This window comes from Cebus imitator, unplaced genomic scaffold, assembly GCF_001604975.1.
Source record: "Cebus imitator isolate Cc_AM_T3 unplaced genomic scaffold, Cebus_imitator-1.0 Scaffold231, whole genome shotgun sequence".
Lineage (NCBI taxonomy): Eukaryota > Metazoa > Chordata > Mammalia > Primates > Cebidae > Cebus > Cebus imitator.
Window position 1 is genome coordinate 1,584,489 of NW_016107546.1, and position 23,745 is coordinate 1,608,233.

Below are 23,745 nucleotides of genomic sequence, written 5' to 3' on the forward strand. Positions count from 1 at the left end.
AAAAAAAAAAAAAAAAAAAAAAAAAAAAAAAAAAAAAACATACATTATGATTAATATGAGCAGAAACTTCAGATTCAGTATTTCTAGTTGCAGCCTGAAAAAAATTGTATGCTTAGTTAACAATAACCACTTCTGCAAAGAGTAGACAGTTAATCATTTCATGTAATGCTGGATCCAAGTGATATTATTCCCTGACAGACTGGGCTTCTGGTCCACATGGTTTTGCTGATGCAGCTGCTCTAACCCAATGCTTTAGAAAAGGCTTTTGATTTATACTTTGAAGTTAAAATTACCACAGAGTTTTAAAAGCAGTACAAAAGCCGTATGCGTCTTTCTGTCACTATCTCAGAAGACTGCTTTCATTTTGCCCATATTTTGCTTGAGTGGCTGGAATCCAGGTATGGATATATAGAAAAGGAAAACTAACAGCCGAGTAGGAAAATTATTACAAAACTATATGAGATATCTTAAAGTTATGAAATGAAAACAAAACAGCTAAAACGCTTTGGTTTCTACACTCACTTTCAGAATAAATGAATGAAGGTGTCAAGGCAGAAACGCTGACATTTGTTACTGTGTTTTTTTCTATCTGCTTCCCCTGCCACAGCCACATCCTATTTACCACTGTCTGTACACGTGCAGAAAAATGAAAATAGACCATGCTTGCTGCATGCCACAAAAAAGATTTCTATTTATCTGGCCCCGCATAGCTCCTAGAAGCATGTTCCTAAGGAAAGCAATCACTCATGGGTTTAGTTTTGTTGCTTTTGTTTTAAAGCAGTCACCAAAAAAAAAAAAAAAATCTCTAGGGAAGAATGGCAGTATCTTTTAAATTCTTCAACAAGAAATTAAAAAAAAAAAAAAGGAACAAATGCATTCCTGGCAATTCTGTGCCAGATCACTTTCATTGTAAACATTTTTTTTTTAAATAAGTAGCCTTAGAAACATAAGCAATCCCTTGAAGCATTTCTCCTTTTTAGACATCACTGTAAATATTTCTACTATCTGAGGAGCAGCACTGCAAAAGGCCTCATGCTTTACCCTTAGCATACGGGTTTGTCCACTGCAACTAAACAAACACAATTCAGGTACATATCTTGTTATCTAAAAATACATTTCCCATAGGAAACGTGGTTAGATAAATTATATCTGCAGATCACTTTTTCAACGTCTTATTTTATCCTCACCTTTACCAAATCTTTTGCTAAAATATTATTAGGAAAAAAATAAGCAAAATAGCATTGAGTTTCTCTCTTTCCTATTCAGTCTTTTTTTTTGAAGAGTGGGTTTGGAGAAGGCTAGGATGTAAAGAGCATAAAAGAGGAACAGCAAGACTCCTAACTGAACACAAAGAATGAGTACTTAGCTCTTTGAATAATCTAAAGTTGACATATTAGAGAAACAGGCCTGTAATTTTCAGCAGGAAAAAACAGATCTACAGAGGTAACAAGGAACAGAAAAGAAAAAAACAAAACCCTAAATAAAGTTCTGAAAAATGCTCCTGCTTCTTCTGAGATTTTACCCAAAAATCCTACATATGCCTCACTGAGGCTTTTGACTATTAAATGCCACCAGTTACTCTTGGTGGCAAAGCAAGGCACAAATCAATAGTTAATAGTGTGTTAAAAGAATAGCAAATTTTTTGAAGTTGTTCTTGATTAAGCATGGGCTATCTAATTAAAGGTTGTTTAAAGGAAGAAAGAGAAGAAGGAAGAAGAAGAGAGGGAGGAAGGAGAAGGAAGAGGAAGATGAAGAAAGGAAAAAGAGAAAAGGGAGGAAGATGGGGAAGAGGAGGAGGAGGAGGAGGAACAGCAACGTGGGGAAAAGCCTCTTGCTGAAGATCAAGAAGCCAACTCGAGTTTAAAATTGAGTCTCATGCACACTGTTTCTCAAATAGAAACACCCATTGTGATCTGTTCTAAATTACACGACATCTCTGGCTGGGAACACAGTACAAAATAGCCAAACCCAAGAAGGGCTAAAGATCAAACACAAGCCAACTACACTCAGGAGAAATTCCCTAGTATCCACCTACAGAATACAATCAGCTCAGGTATGCTACACTAAAAATTGCTTTCAAAGAACACAGTTCAAAGATTGAATTTCTTTTTTGCTGTTCATTCATAATAAAATGTTTGCAGAGATTTGACATCCTTTGATATATAATTTCCAACATAATGTCCATTCAATTTTATAAAGTAAATTTTAATCAAAGTTATACATATTTTCTGTATAGAGCCTAGAGGTTCAAAATAGTGAGAAACAGGTAACAACAGTGAGTAACATGATACACGGCAATATCTTATTAAACATAACCCCAATTATTTTTTTGTATTTGAGGTCAACATAAGTAGTTTGCTCTTTCCGGAAAGTGTAAATCAGTTGCCAAATGAAAATGGTATTCTTCAGTCTATGCCAGAAGTAAGTTTCTTAGTCTTCTTGCCTAGTCTTGGCCAAGACCATTAATATTACTCAACAGCAACTAAAATCTTCAAATCAATTTAAATATTGCTATCTTTGCCAACACTTTATGTCTAGAGTTGACTCTCTAATGTTAGGTGATTAGTGAGATTAAAACTTGGAGGGAGTGTAAATTAGTTCAACCATTGTGGAAGACAGTGTGAAGATTCCTCAAGGACCTAGAAATAGAGATTCCACTTGACCCAGCAAATCCCATTACTGGGCATTTATAGTCAAAGGACTATAAATCATTCTATCATAAAGACACATGCACATGTATGTTTACTGTAGCGCTGTTTACAATAGCAAAGACCTGGAACAACACAAATGCCCATCAATGATAGACTGGACAAAGAAAACATGGCACATATATACCATGGGATACTATGCAGCCATAAAAAACAATGAGTTCATGTCCTTTGTAGGGACATGGATGAATCTGAAAACCATCATTCTCAGCAAACTGACACAAGAACAGAAAACCAAACCCCGCATGTTCTCACTCATAGGCAGGTGTTGAACAATGAAAACACATGGACACAGGGAGGGGAACATTATACACAGGGCTATGTTAGGGGGTGGGGGGCCAGGGAAGGAGCAGCAGGAGACGGGGAGGTTGGGGAAGGATAAAACTGGGAGAAATGGTTGATGTAGGTGATGTGGGGATGGAGACAGCAAACCACCATGGCATGTGTGTACCTATGCAACAATCCTGCAAGATCTGTACGTGTACCCCAGAACTTAAAGTACAATAAAAATTAAAATAAAATAAAATAACTGGACCTTCAACTATCTAATGTCAATGTTGCTTTATTCTTGGATTGCGTTTTAAAAAGCTGATGGATTTGTTCACTTTATTCAAGTATAAAGTCAAATGAAAAATCTCACCTTGTGATGCCCAAATTCATTCAAAATGCTTCCCAGTTTTCTGGTGTTGCTGTATGGTTTCTGGGCAGCAACAGCTGGATGGGGATCCCGCCAGTCAATGGACAAGCGGTGATACCAAAGGTGCTGACTCTCCAGAATGTGAGCTGACTTGACACTAGGATCAAAACGATGCACTTCACATCCATTGTTGGCCATGCTAAGCTCGAAGTGGGTATCATCACTTCCCAGCCTAGAAAGAAGGAGGACGGACATCAACAACAAAAAAGGCAATGAAGCAAAGTGTTGGATTGCCAAGATAACAGCTGCAAGGCCAATGTTCTTAATTGTATCAATCCTTCTCCTGTTTTAACATATGGCTAATGTACATGTTCAATAAACTTTCTTTGACAAAAAGCATTATTGCTCAAAGATTCTGGATAAAAGAGAAATTATCTGCTAAACAAAGACCAGAGAATCACATACTCAAACATGTAGATGTATCATCAAATTGTTTTTTTTTTTAAATGATGTAAATCAGAGTAGCAATGAAACAAAGAAGACTATCCAGTAGTCTTAAAAGATTTTCTCAGAATATGTCCGAAAATATAAGCCCCAGGATTAGTTCTCTTGAGGAGAGGTGTGTTCTACTAATGAGGTAATTTGTCTCCATTCTAATAGCCACAGTGCTGTGTATGCAGTTTGACTTAAAGACAACAGCTGTTTTCTTAGTAATGGAAAATATTTTTAAACAGTGCAGATAAGAAAAAAGGCAAAGGTATGTGATTCTAATGCATCCAGTACTCAAGAAGCAGAAGGGTTCCTCACCTAAATTCACATCAAAAGGAAAAGAAATTACAAATGAATTGTACGTAATTACTCAACAGGCAGCACATCATATGGAAAAATCATGAACTTACAAGTATTGAATTGACTCAGAAATATTCCCTATTTAGGCCGGGCGTGGTGGCTCAAGCCTGTAATCCCAGCACTTTGGGAGGCCGAGGCGGGTGGATCACGAGGTCAAGAGATCAAGACCATCCTGGTCAACATGGTGAAACCCCGTCTCTACTAAAACTACAAAAAATTAGCTGGGCATAGTGGCGCGTGCCTGTAATCCCAGCTACTCAGGAGGCTGAGGCAGGAGAATTGCCTGAACCCAGGAGGCGGAGGTTGCGGTGAGCCGAGATCCTGCCATTGCACTCCAGCCTGGGTAACAAGAGCGAAACTCCGTCTCAAAAAAAAAAAATTTTTTTTAAATAAATAAATAAATAAATAAATAATAAAAAAAATAAAAAAAGAAATATTCCCTATTTAATGGTGCAAGGATCATCACTTTGATTAAAGTGCCAGTTTTAATGAAAAGCATGAAATTAACTGAGAATGATTTTTTTAATGGTGATTATGTCTTCCCTGCTCCAAATACTGTACTTGTGTGTGATTTAGGATATCAAAATCCTGCAGAGTAGCTACACCACTGGCCAAACCTGAACCCAGTGCAGAAAAACTTAATTCTTGTAGGTTCTACTACAGCTGACCATTGAATAACACAGGTTTGAATTGCGTGGATCCACTTATAAGTGGATGTTTCTTCAATAAATAGCCCTCCATAACTGTGGGTTCCACACCCACAAATTCAACCAATATGAATCAGAAATACAGCATTGATGGGATGCAGGAGCCTACCAATACAAAGGGCTGATGTTTTGTATCTGTGAGTTCTGTAGCCAGACTTGGTAGTTCATGGATTTTGGTATTGTTGCAGGGGAAGAGTGGCCTAGAGCCAACCGGCAACCCCATACAGAGGGATGACTGACTATTGCATAATCTGGAAATACACAAGTTCAGTGGATAATAACTATTTACCTTATTTTAATTAACTAAAATAAGGCTTCAGTTCAGAGATCATCCACTTAGACATTCTTTTCTTTTTCTTTTTAAACGGAGTCTCCCTCTTGTCGCCCAGGCTGGAGTGCAGTGGCGCCATCTTGGCTTACTGCAACCTCTGCTTCCTAGGTTCAAGCTATTCTCCTGCCTCAGCCTCCTGAGTAGCTGGGATTACAGGTGTCCACCACCACACCCAGCTAATTTCTGTACTTTTAGTAGAAATGGGGTCTTGCCATGTTGGCCAGGCTTGTCTCAGACTCCTGACCTCAGGTGATCCACCCGCTGAGATGGAGTCTGGCTCTTTTGCCCAGGCTGGAATGCAGTGGTGTGATCTCAGCTCACTGCAACCTCCACTGCTAGGGTTCAAGCAATTCTCTTGCCTCAGCTTCTCGAGTAGCTGGAATTACAGGCGTGCACCACCATACCTGGCTAATGTTTGTATCTTTAGTAGAAACAGGGTTTCACCATGTTGCCCAGGTTGATCTCGAACTCCTGACCTCAGGTGATCCACCCTCGTCAGCCTCCCCAAGTGCTGGAATTACAGGCATGAGCCACGGCACCCCACCTAGACATTCTTAATATAGTCAGCCCTCTGTATCCACAGGTCTGATCCACAAATTCAACCAACGGCAGATTGAAAATATTTGAAAAAACAAAAATAAAAATAATACAACATTAAAAAATAGTAAAAATAAAACTCAATAGAGTATAACAACTATTACATGGCATTTATATTGTATAAGGTATTATAAGTAATCTAGAAATGATTTAAATTTTGCAGGAGGATGTGCATAGGTTATATGCAAATACTACACCATTTTATATCCAGGACTTGAACAACCTGGATTTTGGTCTTTGCAGTAGTCCTGCAACCAATTTCAACGGGTGCTGAGGAGTGGTTATGTCTTATTTGCCTCTTACTCTCCCTTCACCCAGCTATACTGCTCTTTTTCCCACTGGATCCCAGGACAAGTCAGCCCTCTGATGTCCCTCAGCCATAGCTCTTTCAACCCTTTTTGCCCGGAGAAAATTTAGCACTCCTGTCACAAGCACTTCCATTTCTTCACTTAACAGATCCTGCTCCCTATGTTCTACCTCCTATTGAATCCACACAGCTCAGACCACTGAAGTCTCTACCCCAGTTTTCCATAATCTAATCTGGTGTGGCAGACGGCCTCGGTAACTCTGCTCCTTCAACCCTGCACCATCCATACTACTCCATGCTCATCATGAGAAAGTATCCTTCCTTGCCCTTTGACTTTTTGGCTTGGCCATATGCCTTGCTTTCTTGAAGGAAGTGGGAGTGTGCCAGTCCAGATCCTAGGCCTTGAGTGCTTCTGTTCTCTCTTACACTATCATCACATAAAAATGTGCCCTCAAGAGTTTGTAATCCAGCCAGTTCACCAGTCCTCTATGAAGTACAGAACCCCTCTTAGCCATCTCAGCTTGAAGTAAAGAAAGCCTCCCAGCTGAGCCCAGCCTGGATCAACAGAGGCCCAGCTGTCCTGCAGATGTACAAGCAACAGTAAAGACATACAAGCAACAGTAAATAATGGTGATTTTTAAGCCACTGAGTTTTAGAGTGATTACACACCAATAGCTAACTGATATGTCTGGAATTAAATATAAATTCAAGAGTTGCAGTTGAAACTACAAAGCATTTTTTAGTAGATAGTTTTTTTGTTTTTTTAAGACAGAGTCTTACTCTGTCACCTCGGCTGGAGTGGTACGGCCTTGGCTCACTGTAACCTCTGCCTTCCGGGTTCAAGAGATTCTCGTGTCTCAGTCTCCCGAGTAGGTGGGACTACAGGTGCAAGCCACCACACCTGGCTAATTTTTTGTATTTTTAGTAGAGACGGGGTTTCACCATGTTGGCCAGGCTAGTCTCGAACTCCTGATCTCAGGTGATCCGCCCACCTCAGCCTCCCAAAGTTCTGGGATTATGGGTGTAAGCCACCAAGCCTGGCCAATAGATTTGTTTTTATAGAGATCAGAATATTGTAGAATTCAATTATCCAAAAGGAATTTTCACTTAATTAAATTTGTCAAAATTTAGATGAACAAAGCAGTATTATAATGGGTCACCAGTAGAAAAGGGCAATTTGATAGTTTCACTAAGAGAACATTATATCAAAAAAGTATTCATTACATATAATTTGTATATAAATCTGGAGTAAAATATGTAAATAATTTATTTCTCTGAATTTTCAGAATATTGTTCTCAAGAAACTTAATTAAATTAGCCACATACAATTCCATAACTAATTGTTGTTTGGTAAGACATTTTAATATATTGATATGGTTTCTACTTAAACTAGCTGCTTATAATTAAATAAATAAATATACATATAAATAACTCAAGTTTTAAGAAGTACAGAAAATAAAAAGAATTTTTTACCACTAGAAATTTTAGCCACTAATTTCCAGAGATGATCTTGGTTAGCAGGTTTTTAATATATCTTTCCAGAATTTTTCTATATATTCACAAGTGTTTATTATAAATATCACAAGCACACACATACACACGTTAGTCATTAAATAATGGGGAACTGTTTTGTATAATACATTAAATAACATGAAACTATTTGTAATTTGTAATTTTTATGATTAATTGATGTTACTTTTACTATAATCTTAATATATAAACATGTACCATATTAAAATGTAATAAGCTATATTCATTTAATTGATATATAAAATTCTTACTTTCATTTATTTAAAATGGTGCTTCTTCAAGTGTAGTTGAAATTGGTCAAGTTTGTGGTCAGTGTGAGAAGCAAGAGGAGTAATTGTAATACGCACAGTTGTTGCAAAACATGTCCCAAAGAGGTAAAACAAGGAGTCAAATCCAATCCGGGTAGATCCACAGCACATGCTCTCTACACACTACCTTGCTGCCAATGAGCACAGGTCACAGGATCATGAAAGGAATATTTGCGATCTCAGGTCTAGGAAACTGTCAGTTACGAGACAGTAATGCTCCATGGGGAAAAGGGTTGTGTCAATCTTGCTCATTTCTAAATCCCCAGTACTGAACAGATGAATGATGACAGTCAGACCTACAAAATGCTGCCCTAAGTGAAATAAAACTGTGAGGCATGGTCTGGAATTCCCAGAATACACAGTACAATATTCAATATCCAAATGTTGCCTGTGGTGAGCTACATTTCACTGACTTTTTCATATTCATAAACAAATATTTATAGAGCATTTTACATGTGCAAGGCACTACACTGGACACCAGGGACAATTGGATAAATTAAAAGTGGCCCTTGCTCTGAAGAGGTTCACAAAGTAGTAATGAAGAAAGATTTTTGAAGAAATAATTATAATAAAAGGAAAACCATTATTTATAGCAAAAATTTATTTAATCTATAAGGAAATCATGTTCTGCTATTATTTACTAGAAGAATACATTAGAAAATGTTACTTGATAGAAATATTTCATTTAATGTTTATTTAACGAAGCAAGAAGTATAGATCATATGGCTTCCATCTCAGGGTCTAAGACAACTATTCCATTTTTTGCCAACCTGTCTGTAACTTGGCCATGAGGAAAGGTAAAACGGAAAGTGATAGTCTCATGCTGTCCCCTTGGGGATGTGGCCAAGAAGTCTCACACATCACTTCCATTCGTAGCTCACTGCTTAAAGCTATTCATATGGCCATTTACAGCTAAATAGAAGGCTAGAAAATACAGCCACCAGAAAGTGGCCATGTGCCCTGCTAACCTCAGGAGTTTTGTTACCAAAAAAAGAAAGGGAGGATAAATATTGAGGGACAATGAGTTCCTGCTACAACCCATTTCTGAAATAATTAAGCAGTCAACATGTATATTCAAAGCTCTATCTTTGAATTAAGACTGCAACCTCTCCTTCCCTATGGGGAAGAAACAAAATTATGTAACTCATCCTGACAATATTATTCTGCATATATTAATGCTGGGGTTAGAAGTAACCACAGACTTTTCAACACAGAAGGACTGTTAAATCAGAACTGTTGAAGAAATAGGAAAAGGGAGATTCACAGGGCTAAATTTTCAAAGGTAATGAATAATAGTGGAACCATCTTCATCCTCTTTCTCCGATGTCTTGGAGAAAAACAACTAAGATCCCTGCAGGTGGTTGTGCAGATTGTGAACAACTAAACAACTCTGAGGGAGGGATGCTCTTTCCCAAATTGTATAAAGGGGTTCTTTGGACAAGCTACATGTAGTACTGCAGTTCCATGCCCTTTAACACTGCTGAAGGGCAGAAGGGGTGTGTTGTGGCACTGTTTCAGGCCCTTGATTTTTCTTTTGAAAACATTCCTGGAAGTATTAAAGTGAGTGGCCTTTTATGTTTTCCAGGAATAAAAAACTCAGAACATAAGCACATACAAAGATGCTCAAGATCATTAGCCAGTAGGGAAATACAAATCAAAACCACAGTGAGATACCAAAATGACCTGGCTATAATCAGAATGACAAATAAAAACAAGTGTAGACAAGGATATAGAGAAATTGGAACCCTCATAGTTTTGGGAATGCAAAATGGTATATACCCAAGAGAAATCAAAACATATGTCCAAATAAAAACTTGTTGGGGGGGGCGCCAATATGGCCGAGAGCCAGCACCTGAATGCAGCTCTCAGCAAATGAGACACAGAGGGCTAGAGGACTTCACAATTCCAAACAAGGTGCCAGGTTCTTTTCTGTGGGACTGACAGGGCACTGGAATTAGACCCAGGGAAGGAGCTGCAGGACACAGCCACCCGGGGTGGCAAATCAAGATGGGGGGCGGGGGGGGCGTGTGTCCCCACCTGAAATCTGCAGCTGACTAGGAGCATCGGGGGACTTGACCCCCTTGGTGCTTCCTATCAGATCCTGTGCTTGCATCATCCCTCCTGCAACCCACAGTCCACAGGAGCCCTGACAGACAGTGGGGCATGGTGGATAGCTGATGCAAATCTGAGCAGAGGATACCTCCAGATACTGCCCGGCAGCAAGTTGTCACAGGGACCTGGGCGGGACTTTGGACTAACGCCAGCACCACGGACCGTCCCACAGACGGAGGCAGAGTTGAAAGCAGGGAAACAGACCATAAGGCCTGGTAGGCCCCACCTCCACCAAACTCAAACTGAAGCCCTGGCTAGAGAGCTTGGCAGCAAATACACCAGCTTGACCCCAACCAGGAAGATCAAGCTCTGGGAGAGATGCCATTGGGAATGCGGGGCCAATCTCACCTGCAAACAAACTCCAGGGAAGTACCACCCACCCAACAACCTGACTGAACCCCAGAGAGGCCAGCAACGTCCTCTACAGGCCAAAAAAGATACAGCTCCGACCTCAACAGAAAAAAAAAGTCCACTCAGAGACTCCTCCTGAAATCACCAACTTCAAATATTAAAGGGAAATAAATCCACGAAGATGGGAAAAAACCAGCACAAAAAGGATGAAACCACCAAAGAACAGAACACCTCTTCTCCTCCCAGGGATCACAACTCCTCACCATCAATTGAACAAAAAACAGAGAATGAATCTGATGAATTGACAGGAGCTGGCTTCAGAAGGTGGATAATAACAAAATTCTCTGAGTTAAAACACCATGTTCTAACCCAATGCAAAGAAACTACGAACTTTGAAAAAAGGTTAGATAAAATGCTAACTAGAATAACCAGCTTAGAGAAGAACATAAACAACTTGATGGAGCTGAAAAACACAGCATGAGAACTTCGTGAGGCATACACAAGTTTCAACAACCAAATTGATCAAGCAGAAGAAAGGATATCAGAGATAGAAGATCAAATCAATGAAATAAAATGAGAAGGCAAGAAAAGAGAAAAAAGAGTGAAAAAAAATGAACAAAGCCTCCAAGAACTACGTGATTATGTGAAAAGACCTAATCCACGCTTGATTGGCACACCTAAATGTGACAGGGAGAATGAATCCAAGTTGGGAAACACTCTTCAGGATATTATCCAAGAGAATTTTTCCAGCCTAACAAAGCAGGCCAACATTCAAATCCAGGAAATATAGAGAACACCACAATGATACTCCTCAAGAAGAGCAACCCGAAGGCACATAGTTGTCAGATTCACCAGGGTTGAAATGAAGGAAAAAATCCTAAGGGCAGCCAGAGAGAAAGGTCAAGTCACTTACAAAGGAAAGACCATCAGATTCACAGTGGATCTCTCAGCAGAAACCCTGCAAGCTAGAAGGGAATGAGGGTCAATATTCAACATCCTTAAAGAAAAGAACTTTCAACCCAGAATTTCATATCCGGCCAAACTAAGCTTCATAAGTGAAGGAGAAATAAAATCCTTTATGGACAAGCAATTGCTGAGAGATTTCATCACTACAAGACCTGCCTTACAAGAGCTCCTGAAGGAAGCACTAAGCAGGGAAAGGAACAACCAGTACCAGCCACTGCAAAAATGCACCAAATGGTAAAGAATAATGATGCAATGAAGGAGCCACGGCAATTAACGGACAAAACAACCAGCCAGTAACAAAATGGTAGGATCAAATTCAAACATAACAATATTAACTTTGAATGTAAATGGCCTAAACGCCCCAATTAAAAGATGCAGACTGGCAAACTGGATAAAAAGTCAAGACCCATTGGTGTGCTGAATTCAGGAGACCCATCTCACATGCAAAGACTCGCATAGGCTCAAAATAAAAGGATGGAAGAAGATTTATCAAACAAATGAAGAGCGAAGAAAAAGCAGGGGTAGCAATCCTAGTCTCTGATAAAACGGACTTTAAACCAACAAAGATCAAAAGAGACAAAGAAGGACATTATATAATGGTAAAAAGATCAATGCAACAAGAAGACCTAACTATTCCAAATATATATGCACCCAATGAAGGAGCACCCAGATACATAAAGCAAGTTCTTAAAGAATTACAAAGACACTTAGATTCCCACACAATAATAATGGGAGACTTTAACACTCCATTTACAATATTGGACAGATCAACAAGACAGGAAGTCAACAAGGATATCTAGGACTCGAATGCAGATCTGGACCAAGTGGACCTAACAGACATATACAGAACTCTCAACCCTAAAAACACAGAATACACATTCTTCTCAGCACCACATTGCGCTTACTCCAAAATTGACCACATAATTGGAAGTAAATCACTCCTCAGCAAATGCAAAAGAATGGAAATCATAACAAACAGCCTCTCAGACCACGGTGCCATCAAATTAGAACTCAGGATTAAGGAAAGCACTCAAAACCTCACAATCATGTGGAAACTGAACAACTCGCCCCTGAATGACAAATGGATAAACAATGAAATGAAGGCAGAAATAAACGTGTTCTTTGAAACCAACGCGAATGAAGACCATGTCCCTCTCACAACATGTGGGAATTATGGGAGCTACAAAATGAGATTTGGGTGGGGACACAGCCAAACCATATCAGACAATGTCACCCCAAAGGAGTAAAATATATTCTTAGGGGCAAAGAAAACCTTTCCTCTTTTTATGTATAAAGCACAGATATGCACATATTACATAAATAGATACACAGTATATCTATGGTTTTAAATTTTAATGGAGAGGGTAACTAGGGGTAAAATACCCAAAAAGGGAGCTTGAGGTCCATGGTTTGCTGATTCTTCATTCACATACATTAGACACACCCTCTTCCTGCTGTGTGAAACTATTATAAGATGAAAATATTTGGCTCTTTCATTCTTCTGGAAATGCTCATGATAACCAAAGGTACCAGATTCTCTGTATAAAATATGGGCTCTTGCTATCTAACCATGTGTCACTTATGAATCATCTACTATCTTAGACTGAGAATTACTGTCTTGAAACTAAAAGGCACAACCTACTACAGAACTAAAAAAGAGACAAAAAGTAGGTACCTATGTATCAGCCCTTTTCAAATCTTTCCTCTCATGCCCACTCCTACCCCAAAATACAATCTTTGACATAAAAAGGAGAAAAGGTGACTGTCCCCCTTTGCTTTATCTACCACTCTCAACCCCACGCTCCCTCCACCGCCCCACCATTACCCTTCTCTGCTCCAGACAAGAGAAGACTTGCAGGCCACACCCTGTCTGAAGTCATTGTGTAGATGATATTATCATCTGAACCCACAGCCTCTCCTTTTTCCTCTTCTCTATCCCTTTCTCTATAATATACACCTTTCTTTTCAATGCCTTCCCCTATCTTAATTGGTCTAGTCTCCCTCATTTCAAACTGAAAAGGTTCTGATTTTCATTTTCAACTGAACATGATACAGAGTACACTCTCACAGAAAAATGCCTTTTCCATTAATTGTGGGATAAAAACCTTTGATTCCTAGTAAATAAACTTCAGCCATCAGAGAGAAGATGGAGGTGACACCCGCTTCAGTTCTTGGGGGTGGAGGAAAGGAGATGAGACAGATCAAAAAGTGGGGCCCTCAGCCTCTGCCTTCTGACTCCTACGTCCTTAGAGCCCTCCTTTCCCTCCTGCCAGGAAGTTACTCCCAGCTGCAGCTGCATCCATTGTCTTTGGTTTGCCTGGGAATTACTGGGCATAGCACTGGCACCTTCTTGTTGCTGCTGCAGCCCTGCGACTGGGAGCAGGTACTGCTTGAATGCAGGGCCTACACGATTCACTTACCACCTGCCCTCCCCGCCTATCTCAAAACTGTTCCGACACTCCCTGGTGCTAGGAACCCAGGGCCACCTTCCCTGTTCTCACTCCTCATTTCAGGACCACCAATTCTGGTCTGGGTCTCTGTCTTCTCTCGGTATCAATTGAGGTGTTGTCAGCCAGCTCTCTACTTGTGCCCCAGGCAAGCAATTCACCTGAACAGGGTCGTATTTGTCTGAGTCCTGAAGCCTTAGTTAGTGCAATCAACATAATTACCCACAACCCAAAGTATCTTGTTTTAGGCATCAGAAATATTTTCTTTAGTTTCAGTTTTCAATTAAGTGCTTTCATGTTTTTAGTCAAATATTGGCTCTCGTAATCTATTCATTTCTTTTCCCAGTGGAATTCAGATGCCCTTTATAAAGCTGATTTTCCTTTCCTTTCTTTTTTTTCTTTCTTTTTTTTTTTTTTTTTTTTTTTTTTTTTTTTTTTTTTTTTTTTTTTTTTTTTTTTTTTTTTTGAGACGGAGTCTGGCCCTGGAGTGCAGTGGCGCAATCTTGGCTCACTGCAACCTCTGCCTCCCGGGTTCAAGTGATTCTCCAGCCTCAGACACCTGAGTACCTGAGACAAGAGGCGTGCACCACCACTCCCAGCTAATTTTTGTATTTTTAGTAGAGACAGGGTTTCACCATGTTGGCCAGGCTGGTTTCAAACTCCTGACCTCAAGTGATCTGCCAGCCTCAGCCTCAAAAAGTGCTGGGATTACACGCATGAGACACTGCGCCCAGCCCCAAAGTTGATTTTTAATGGTAAACATTTAAGTGAAAATAAGAAACTTCTTTTGAGAAATGTCTACTCATGTCCTTTGCCCACTTTTTCATGAACTTATTTGATTGTTTTGCTGTTGAGTTGTTTGAGTTCCTTGTATACTCGGGATGTTAGTCGCTTGATGGATAAATAGTTTGCAAATATTTTCTCCCATTCAACAGGTTGTCTTTTCGCTCTGCTGACTCTTCTGTGTGCAGAATCTTTTTGGTTTAATACAGTCCCATTTGTCTATATTTCTTTTGAACAAATATATAAAAAACTGCTCAGCCTTAATAATCATCAGGAATATGTACATCAAAACCAAATGAGATATTATCTTATCTCAGCTAGAATGGCTACTATTAAAACAACAAAAAATAACAGACACTGGCAAGGATTTGGAGAAAAGGGAACTTTTACACACTGGATATGGGAATGTAAATTAGTATAGCCATTATGGAAAGCAGTATGGAAATTTCTGAAAAGACTAAAAATAGGACTACCATACAATCCAGCAATCCCACTTCTGAGTATGTATCCAAAGCAAAGGAAAGCAGTATATCAAAGGGATGCCTGCACCCCCATGTTTATTGCAGCACTATTCACAATAACAAAGATATGGTGTCAAGCTAAGTGTCCATTAGTGATAAATGGATAAAGAAAATGTGGCGTATATACACAACGGAATACCATTTGGCCGTAAAAAAGAAAAAAATCCTGTCATTTGCAGCATGTTTGGAACTGGAGGTCAGTATGTGAAATGAAACAAGTCAGACACAGAAAGACAAACATTGGATCTTCTCACTCATACTCTGGAGCTAAAAAGTTGATCTCTTGGAGGTAGAGAGAGTAGAATGATGGTTATCAGAGGCTGGGAAGGGTGTTTAGAGGGAAGTGAAAAGAGGTTGTTTAATGGGTACAAACATACAGTTAGGTAAAAGTGTTATTGGTGCAGGGGTGTCCAGGTTCTTGGTGGCTTTAACAAAGAATCGGACAAAACGCACAAAGCAAGGAAAGAATGAAGCAGCAAAAGCAGAAATTATTTGAAAATGAAAGTACACTCCACAATGTGGGAGCAGGCCTGAGTACAGGGGCTCAGGAGCCCCGTTACAGAATTTTGAGGATTTTAAATATCGTCTAGAGGTTTCCATTGGTTACCTGGTGTACACCCTATGTAAATGAAGAAGATGAAGTAAAGTTACAAAGTCATTTACTCGGTGTATGCCCTAGGGAGAGGATATTTCCTGTCATAGGTGAAGTGTGAATTGGCCTTATACTCCCTGCCTCCAGACCCTATTTTCCTGTGGCAGAAGGAATAAGTTCTAATATTCAGAAGTAGAGTAGGGTGACTAGTTAACAACCATAAATTTTATATTTCAGAATAGCTAGAAGAAAGGACTAGAAATGTTCCCAACACAGAAATGATCAATGCTTTAGATGATGGATACTCCAAATGCCCTGACTTGATTACTACTCATGCAACAAAATGTCACATGTACCCCATAAACATGTACAAATATCATGTGTCAATAAAAATATTTTAAGATAGGAGACTACCTTTTTACATGTAGTAATCTGAACTCTTACTGCAGAACTATCTTATCCAACAGCTCTGAAGTATAAGGAAAGCAAAAAGGAATTTAGAAACTTTCCTCCAAAACACGTCTCTAAGTTTTATTTTACTCAGTTATAACCTTTAAATGAAATTATCACAGGGCATAAAACATTCAGCAAAATATAGAGGCAATTAGGAGCAAGAAAATAGGACCAGCTTGCATGTGGTACTACGCAATTTTTTAATGACCCACTTTCAGACATTTTTAATGTGACACAAAATAAATTCTGCTGTCACAACTTCCCATCTTCCCTCCAATCTTGAAGCATAGCTGGTGGGCTTCCAGAAAGACAGCTCTGTTCTAATCAATTAGCTGAGCATCTCATCTTCTAATCCACACCCTCCACACTTGAATCACAGCATAACTAGCTTCCCTCCCTGGCCTCTCCTCTCAAGCCATCTTCTACACAGCAAATATGTATTGTGTGCCTAGTATGTGCCAAGCTCCACCAACATACACCATTGCTCTTCATTTAACCCATAGGAGAACCTATCTTTAAACTCTTATTTTGTTTTTTTAAAAATAAAATCCACAAGGACTGGTAATTCTTGTTTGTTATAGTTTGACAGTGATAATCATCCTTTTGACCTTGACATCCCACATCACGCAGTTGTCTACCCCTAACCCTGACCACCTAGGATTCTGGCTGGTGGTTGTACTTAGGCCTGAAAGTAGACTCTAGAGTTGATGAAACCTACAGGCAAGGAGGAAGCATGTGACATGGAAATGATCAATATCACATTAGGGTCCCCAGCGCTGTTTGTAAACGACTTCAGTGGTCTAGCCTGAGGATCTACATTGCCCTTACAAAGAGTTCCAAACAAAAATAATTTCCTCCTTTTTTTTTTTTTTATTTGAGTCATATGTCATTTGTAAGTTCAGAACTGTTTTTATACAAGTACTGGTATATTTTGGCAAAATAGTCCCATTACTTTGTAGTCATCCTTTTACAAAAAAGCCCTCTTAATCCATTTGTACATCTAGGTCATTTTCAACCTGAATAACTAGATACCATTTTTTCTCAGTTTTGACAACATGACAATGGTTTTTTATGAGTTCCCTTTTATTCCTTTTTTAAAAAATGTAACTAGATATAGATTTATCATTGGTATAAAACATACAAATCTAACAATGGCCATTGTTTGTTTTCGGTTATACATCATAACTGTGCATAAAATTTCTAACATACGGCCAGGTGCAGTGGCTCACACCTGTAATCCCAGCATGTTGGGAGGCCAAGGCAGGTGGCTCGCTTGAGCTCAGGTGTTCAAGATCAACCTGGGCAACATGGCAAAACTCTTTCTCTACCAGAAATACAAAAAATTAGCCAGGTGTGGTGGTGCGTGCCTGTGGTCCCAGCTACTCAGGAGGCTGCCGGCGGGAGGATCACTTAATCCTGGGAGGCAAGGGTTGCAGTGAGCTGTGATCCTGCCACTGCACTCCAGCCTGGGCAACAGAGTGAGATCTCTCAAGAAAAGAAAAAAAATCTAACATACTTTTTTTTTTTTTAATTTTGGCTGCACACAGTAATATTCTTCTCTCTCTTAATTCTAAGGATGCTCTTATTCTAACTGGATATCACTGGTTTCACCAAGAGGATCATCCGCATGCTGAGAACAGGGGCTGCCAATTTGCTACCAGCAGAATGAGAGGGAAAGTGCCTCTGGCCAAGGAGACCTCAGTGATCTGTACATGCCTCCAGTTACACAACAGACGGATCAGCCTGAAATGATGACAGGGGGCAAAGAATGGCACCTGTTATAAACTGCACCCATTTCTAACTCTGTGTTGCTGAAAAGGCCTGGGCTGCCTGAAGGAGTGTTTGTGTTTTCTTCTGCTGTAAAAAATGTACTCACCCTAAGGAGTAGAGGCGGCACTGCTTGTTGCGGATTTGATGAGCTAAATTGAACCTGTCGTCAAGACACACTGACCAGGGCTTGTGTGTAGGACTAGAGTCAGTAGCCAGGCTGTCTGTATTCATGTGATTGCATGCAATCTGTAAAGATTGGAAATCAATGTGAATAACTTGAAATGTTGGATGATAAATAGCAGGTAGGGACTTATTGCTTCCCCATCCCAGAAAACCATAATAGGAAAGTTATATCCTTCTCCACTGCTAACTACTCTTCTCCCCAGGGAACCACAAGACTGCTATAACGTGTTTGGAGGAATTTCAATTACCAAATAATAAGTAATCTCATGGAGACTATATGCAGGTTTGGAGGGAAGTTATGAGCTGCTGTAGCCATGTGCAGGTGTATTGGAGAGAACAAATCAGGAGCAAAAGGTGGGAGGTGTGGGGGTATCAGGAAGGCTTTGTAGAGGGGTGCTAGTCCTGGAGGATGAACTGAGAGGCTCAGACCAAGAAGGGCATTCCAGATACAGAGAATTGTGCTCACCTTGCATCCAGACACAGAGAACAGTGCTCACCATACATAGAGGTCTTTGTTACCCAGAGTCCTTGCTATAAAATGTGGGGCACAATCATAGGCATAGATCTCAGAAGCATACTCCCAAGATTAGCTATCCCTTATTTCAGGCAGATAAGGTGGGGCCACTAAGGTCCCAAAAGGTGGCAGGTGTCATCCAGGGTAAACAGCTGATCACGGGTCAAATGAAATTAATTGGCAGTCCCTGCTGATAAGGCAGCGTTCTTTGTGATACACTGCTCTAATGTACTTCCTCCTGGGGAAGAAGGGCAAGAGCCCCAGGCAGGAGGCTCTTCCTGAGCTAACAGAAGCACTTTTCTTAACTCATCCATCAAAATTAGATAAGAAAACCAAAGGGAATGTGTGTGTAAGTCAGACAGAAGCAAGTCTCTAATTTCAGCTGCACACAAAGCAAATATACTTCATAAGGGATTCTGACTTGTGTTTCAGGCTGGTACATTTTGCACAGCTGAGGCAGGCTGTTGAAACCAAAGAATATAAGGAAAATAAGTTCTGTGGCCAAGATATTTACCTTACCGAGCAACAGTATTTTCCTGCAATCCCTTAAAACTCTCAGTCATCATGATGCTCCATGAATGCAGCAGATTTTGCTGTCACAGCATAGACCACAGACCGCTCCAGATGCAAAGAATGTTTTCAGAATCATTGCTTTCACGCATTGGAAAACATTAACAGCAAGCAATCTTCTTCTTAAGAAGATATTCTAGAGCCAGGCACGGTGGCTCACACCCATAATCCCAACACTTTGGGAGGCCAAGGCAGGGGGATTGCTTGAGCCCAGGAGCTCAAGACCAGTCTGAGCAACATGGCAAAACTTCATCTTTACAAAAAATGCAAACACTAGCCAAGCATGGTGGCATGTGCCTATAGTCCCAGCTACTCAGGAGGGTTGATTGATTGAGGTCGGGAGGTTGAGGCTGCAGTGAGTCATGACTGTGCCTCTGCAGTCCAGCCTGGGCAGCAGAGCAAGACCAGACCCTGTCCCAAAAAATAAAAAAATAAATAAATAAATAAATAAAAATTAAAAAATAAAAGAAGATATTCTAAGTTTGTCCAATCCTTTAACTGATTTTGTAAAATTTTAATCTGAGACGATCATATTAGGTGGAGCCTATTTGACTAACACAGCATTGGCATTACTCTTGCTATCACCTATAGGTGGCCTGGCAATACCATCCTGCACTATTTATCAGTGAATGTGAGTCTTCTGCCAGGATATTTCCTTTTTTTCAGAGGAAAGATGAAAAAGTGAAACTCCTATGTATCTTTTCCTTGAATCCAGTATTTTTCTACTTCTCTATCTTCGACCACTGTTTAACAGAAAAAATAATCAGAGAAAATGGAATTGAATCTTTTCTCAAGCAACAGCTACAGAATACATTTATTAACTGGGTGCATCAACATGTTAATTTGATAATTCGTCTCCTACTATTCTCCCACAGATAAATGGAAATTATGTCTCTGCCTGCCCACCTCCTATTCCCCACCCACTCGCCTAAGGGAAGAGAAGTTGCTAATCTAGTTAGTCAGAGCTCAATGTGTTCATTGGACCCTGTTCTGCTAGTGGGCAGATTACTGTGCCTTAAACATGGGCACCTTCCTGAGCCCTACCTCAAGTGGGAAGCTAGTTAGTCCAGGGCAGTTTCTGTGTGCCCCAAAAGCATGCCTGGACCTTATAAGCCTGAGCCATCTGCTTCGGAGAAGCCTCCTGGGATATTTTTATTAAAGTGGTATGATGATTCCCATTTGCTATTGTTCTTTGTGTACACGTCCCTGAAGACCTCCATAATGACAGATCAAGATGTGATGTGTTGCAGGTCCTTGCTCATCATTCCTTCCTAATGCCATCAAAACCTAGTTCTAGCCTTTCCCACAGTATTTCTCAAGGCGTGGTCCACCTACATCAGAATCACCTGGGAGGTACCTAAAATGCAGATTCCTCCTTCCAGATCTACAAACTCAGAGTCTCTCAGATTGATACGTGAGAACATGCATTTTAATAAGCTCCACTGGGTGATTTTTATGCAGATGGCCTTTTGAGTTTACTGGAGGCCTTTTGTAAAGCCCCAGTGAAATTTTCCAGCCTAGTCACATCTCTCTGCCTTAGCAAATTAAAAGAGGCTAACACTTAGGCCAGAGCTTTAAACTGAAAACAGCAGCCCCTCTGACCTCCACCCCTAACAATGGGCTGAAGGGGTTGGCACTGACAATTAGCCAGAGGCCTCTGACAGTCAGATAGGCATTGAAGATGGGGAGTCAGGACTTTCAGATCCAGCTGCAACTCCTTTGCTAAAGTCAGGAATTAGGGTTTTACTTTATTAAAGACAACACTTTGTCTACTTTAAGCATTTCTTCTTACTCTACCGATTTCATCTTGAACAGATATATCCCTATTAAAGAGACATTCTTTTTCATTCACTCCCTCTGATAACATCCCCTCTTCCTTCCTTAGCTCAGGTAAAAAAAAAAAAACAAAAAACAAGAATTATTCGATTTTAAACATTTGTTAACCATCTCATTGATAAACATTAGCTTTTGTAAACAACTGAAAGTCCTCCATAAACTTCTGCTCCTAAAAATTAATTATTGATTTTTCAAACTTTCCAGTTAAGACTTATGGCCAGGGCTTCAATAAACTCTCTTACAAGCAAAATAAGCGAGGGCAGTAACTTCTAGCTAAGTTCCAACTCAACTAATTATGTTCTCTGTCTCTCTAATTCTCCTTGCAATTTTAGCCAAATAAAGCAAATTAGGCCTAGACAAAGGAAAACAGTCTCCAGGAAAAAATATTTTCTGAAATGTTTTTTAGTTATTTAACTTAAAGGGATCTAATTTATTTTTATTTCAATTTGGATCCCAAAAGCTTGAATGGCATTTCTGCCAACCCATAAGTAGAATCTGGCAAAGAAAGCCCTTAAAATTTTGGAACTTAAGAATCACTTCAATGATCTTCTGCATATTTACAGAATAATCAACTCCATGCTGTATGTTTATACAGTACCATTATTTTTGAAAGGCTCAAGGGCAGAATTGTATGTTTATTGTTTTTATCCTGGTGTGTGTGTGTGTGTGTGTGTAGCAGTAAATACAACAGATACTCTGTTGTAAAGTTATAGTCCAAATATCCAGAGCATGGGTTCTTATTCTTAGGTTATTCTTATAAATTGACAGATGGGTAGATAACTAGGTAGAGAGACAGATATGGATGGATAGATGGATAGATGGATAGAAACATAGATAGATGATAGATAGATAGATAGATAGATAGATAGATAGATAGATAGATAGACAGATAGATAAACAGGCTTTAAAACATATTTTCTTTTTTCTTTTTTAAAACAGCCACTGTTGCTTAAATTAATTTTACACTGCAAGGCATGCTTCCTGGAGGCATATGGTTTGGGGGTTGCCATAAAAAGCTGAATCTGGAGACTTCCCTTAGAACAGAGAACTGTATTTATGATTTAACTATTTGTTAGCAGCAGATAGTGTACCATGAACTGCAGAACTCTGCTGTGTATCATGGTCTTTCACATTAAAATAATAATAATAACAAATACTTAATTAAGCTGAGCTTGATGTTCTGCATACTCTACCCAAACACCATATCCTCTGGACCTTCCTTTAAACATGCATGGCCCTAACCATGCCTCCAGGACCACAACCCACGAGTCAAGGAGTGCCACGCCCATGCTATCTCATGCCATGCTGTCCTATACCCTAAGCCTCTGCTCCCAAGATCCCCTAGCCTAGGAAACTTTCCCCAGCCATCTGTCTGCCCCCTGTTAGAGAACACCCAACTCTCTTGCACCCTAGCTATTTACCAGTATGGAGGGGTGTTTTATTGAGACTTAATATCCCAAGGCCCAGCACAACGCCAGCCACAAAGCAGGTATTCAACAAATTCCTTCTGGATTGAGAAATGCATATGTCAATGATGCACATATCAGACGCTGGCCTTGCTATACAAGCTTCAGCACAGGTTTGGGGGAAGTATATTTCTTAATGTTAAAAAGCATCGTAAGAGGGTGGGGGTGGAATTCGCATTAGTACCTTCAGAGCTTTTATTTTTTTCCTTGCCCATTATGACTCACTTCTGCTAACTGGAAGTTTTAGGTAAGAGTGATTCTGATATTCTGCTGGTTTTACAGGTTTTCATTGTCAACATGAGTTCTAAACGAAGCATAAGCCACAAAAGCAACTATAAAGCTTTGCATTACATACAGAAGGGGAAGGAGCATTGGTTAGTAAAGGATTCTGATTAAGAACCATTTAGTGTCATCTCTGGTGACTCCCACCTCCTGGCCTTCCAGTAACCCAGAAGTACACAACAAAGCACAGAACCTTACCTGGCTAAAATGGCCCCCCATTAAAAACCACTGTGAGGTCTAGAACTTTACATCATTCTTTTTAGAGGACAAAAAATCCTTCTAGTGAGCTTCAACAATAAATTCTTTTTTATTGCTCATCAAGCTGAATAACAATTATACATCCAGTTATATACCTTCACAACCAGTTGGTTAGATACTTAAGGGCAGAGGCTGTATCCTCAGGGCCCAGAACAGTTCCTGGCACCTTGTAGGAATTCAAAAATACTTGGTTAATAACCATTCTATACTATGCTATGCACACTACAAGCTCACAGAACTGGGAGGGATCGTAGAAATAATTTGATATACTCTCTTCCATTTTAGGATCAGAACAAGGAGAGCCAGAGAAGCAAAGTAAAGTACCCAGGTTTATAAGATTGAACTACAGAGGATGCTTTAAAAAAGAATTTTTTTTCAGCCGGGCGCAGTGGCTCACACCTGTAATCCCAGCACTTTGGGAGGCCAAGTCCAGGCAGGTGGATCACCTGAGATCAGGAGTTCAGGACCAGCTGGCCAACATGGCAAAACCTATCTCTACTAAAAGTACAAAAATTAGCGGGGCATGCTGGCGGGTTCCTGTAATCTCAGCTACTTGGGCGACTGAGACAGGAGAACTGCATGAACCCGGGAGACAAAAGTTGCAGTGAGCTGAGATTGTGCCATTGCACTCCGGCCTGGGTGACATAGGGAGACTCTGTCTCAAAAA

The 23,745-nt window shown here is 40.0% G+C and overlaps 1 protein-coding gene across 2 annotated transcripts in view; it reads right to left on the bottom strand.

The window, feature by feature from the left end:
* The window catches only part of METTL24 (methyltransferase like 24), a 107,058-nt gene that overhangs the window by 44,622 nt on the left and 38,691 nt on the right, over positions 1 to 23,745 (bottom strand). Inside the window, exons 3-4 of one of the 2 annotated variants that reach the window (XM_017497431.2) lie at positions 18,076 to 18,215; positions 3,349 to 3,577 (exon numbers count right to left, since the gene is read on the bottom strand). In XM_017497431.2, the coding sequence (XP_017352920.1) occupies positions 3,349 to 3,577; positions 18,076 to 18,215 (369 nt within the window). The remainder of the gene's footprint in view (positions 1 to 3,348; positions 3,578 to 18,075; positions 18,216 to 23,745) is intronic. The other variant, XM_037727443.1, reaches the window with a different exon arrangement.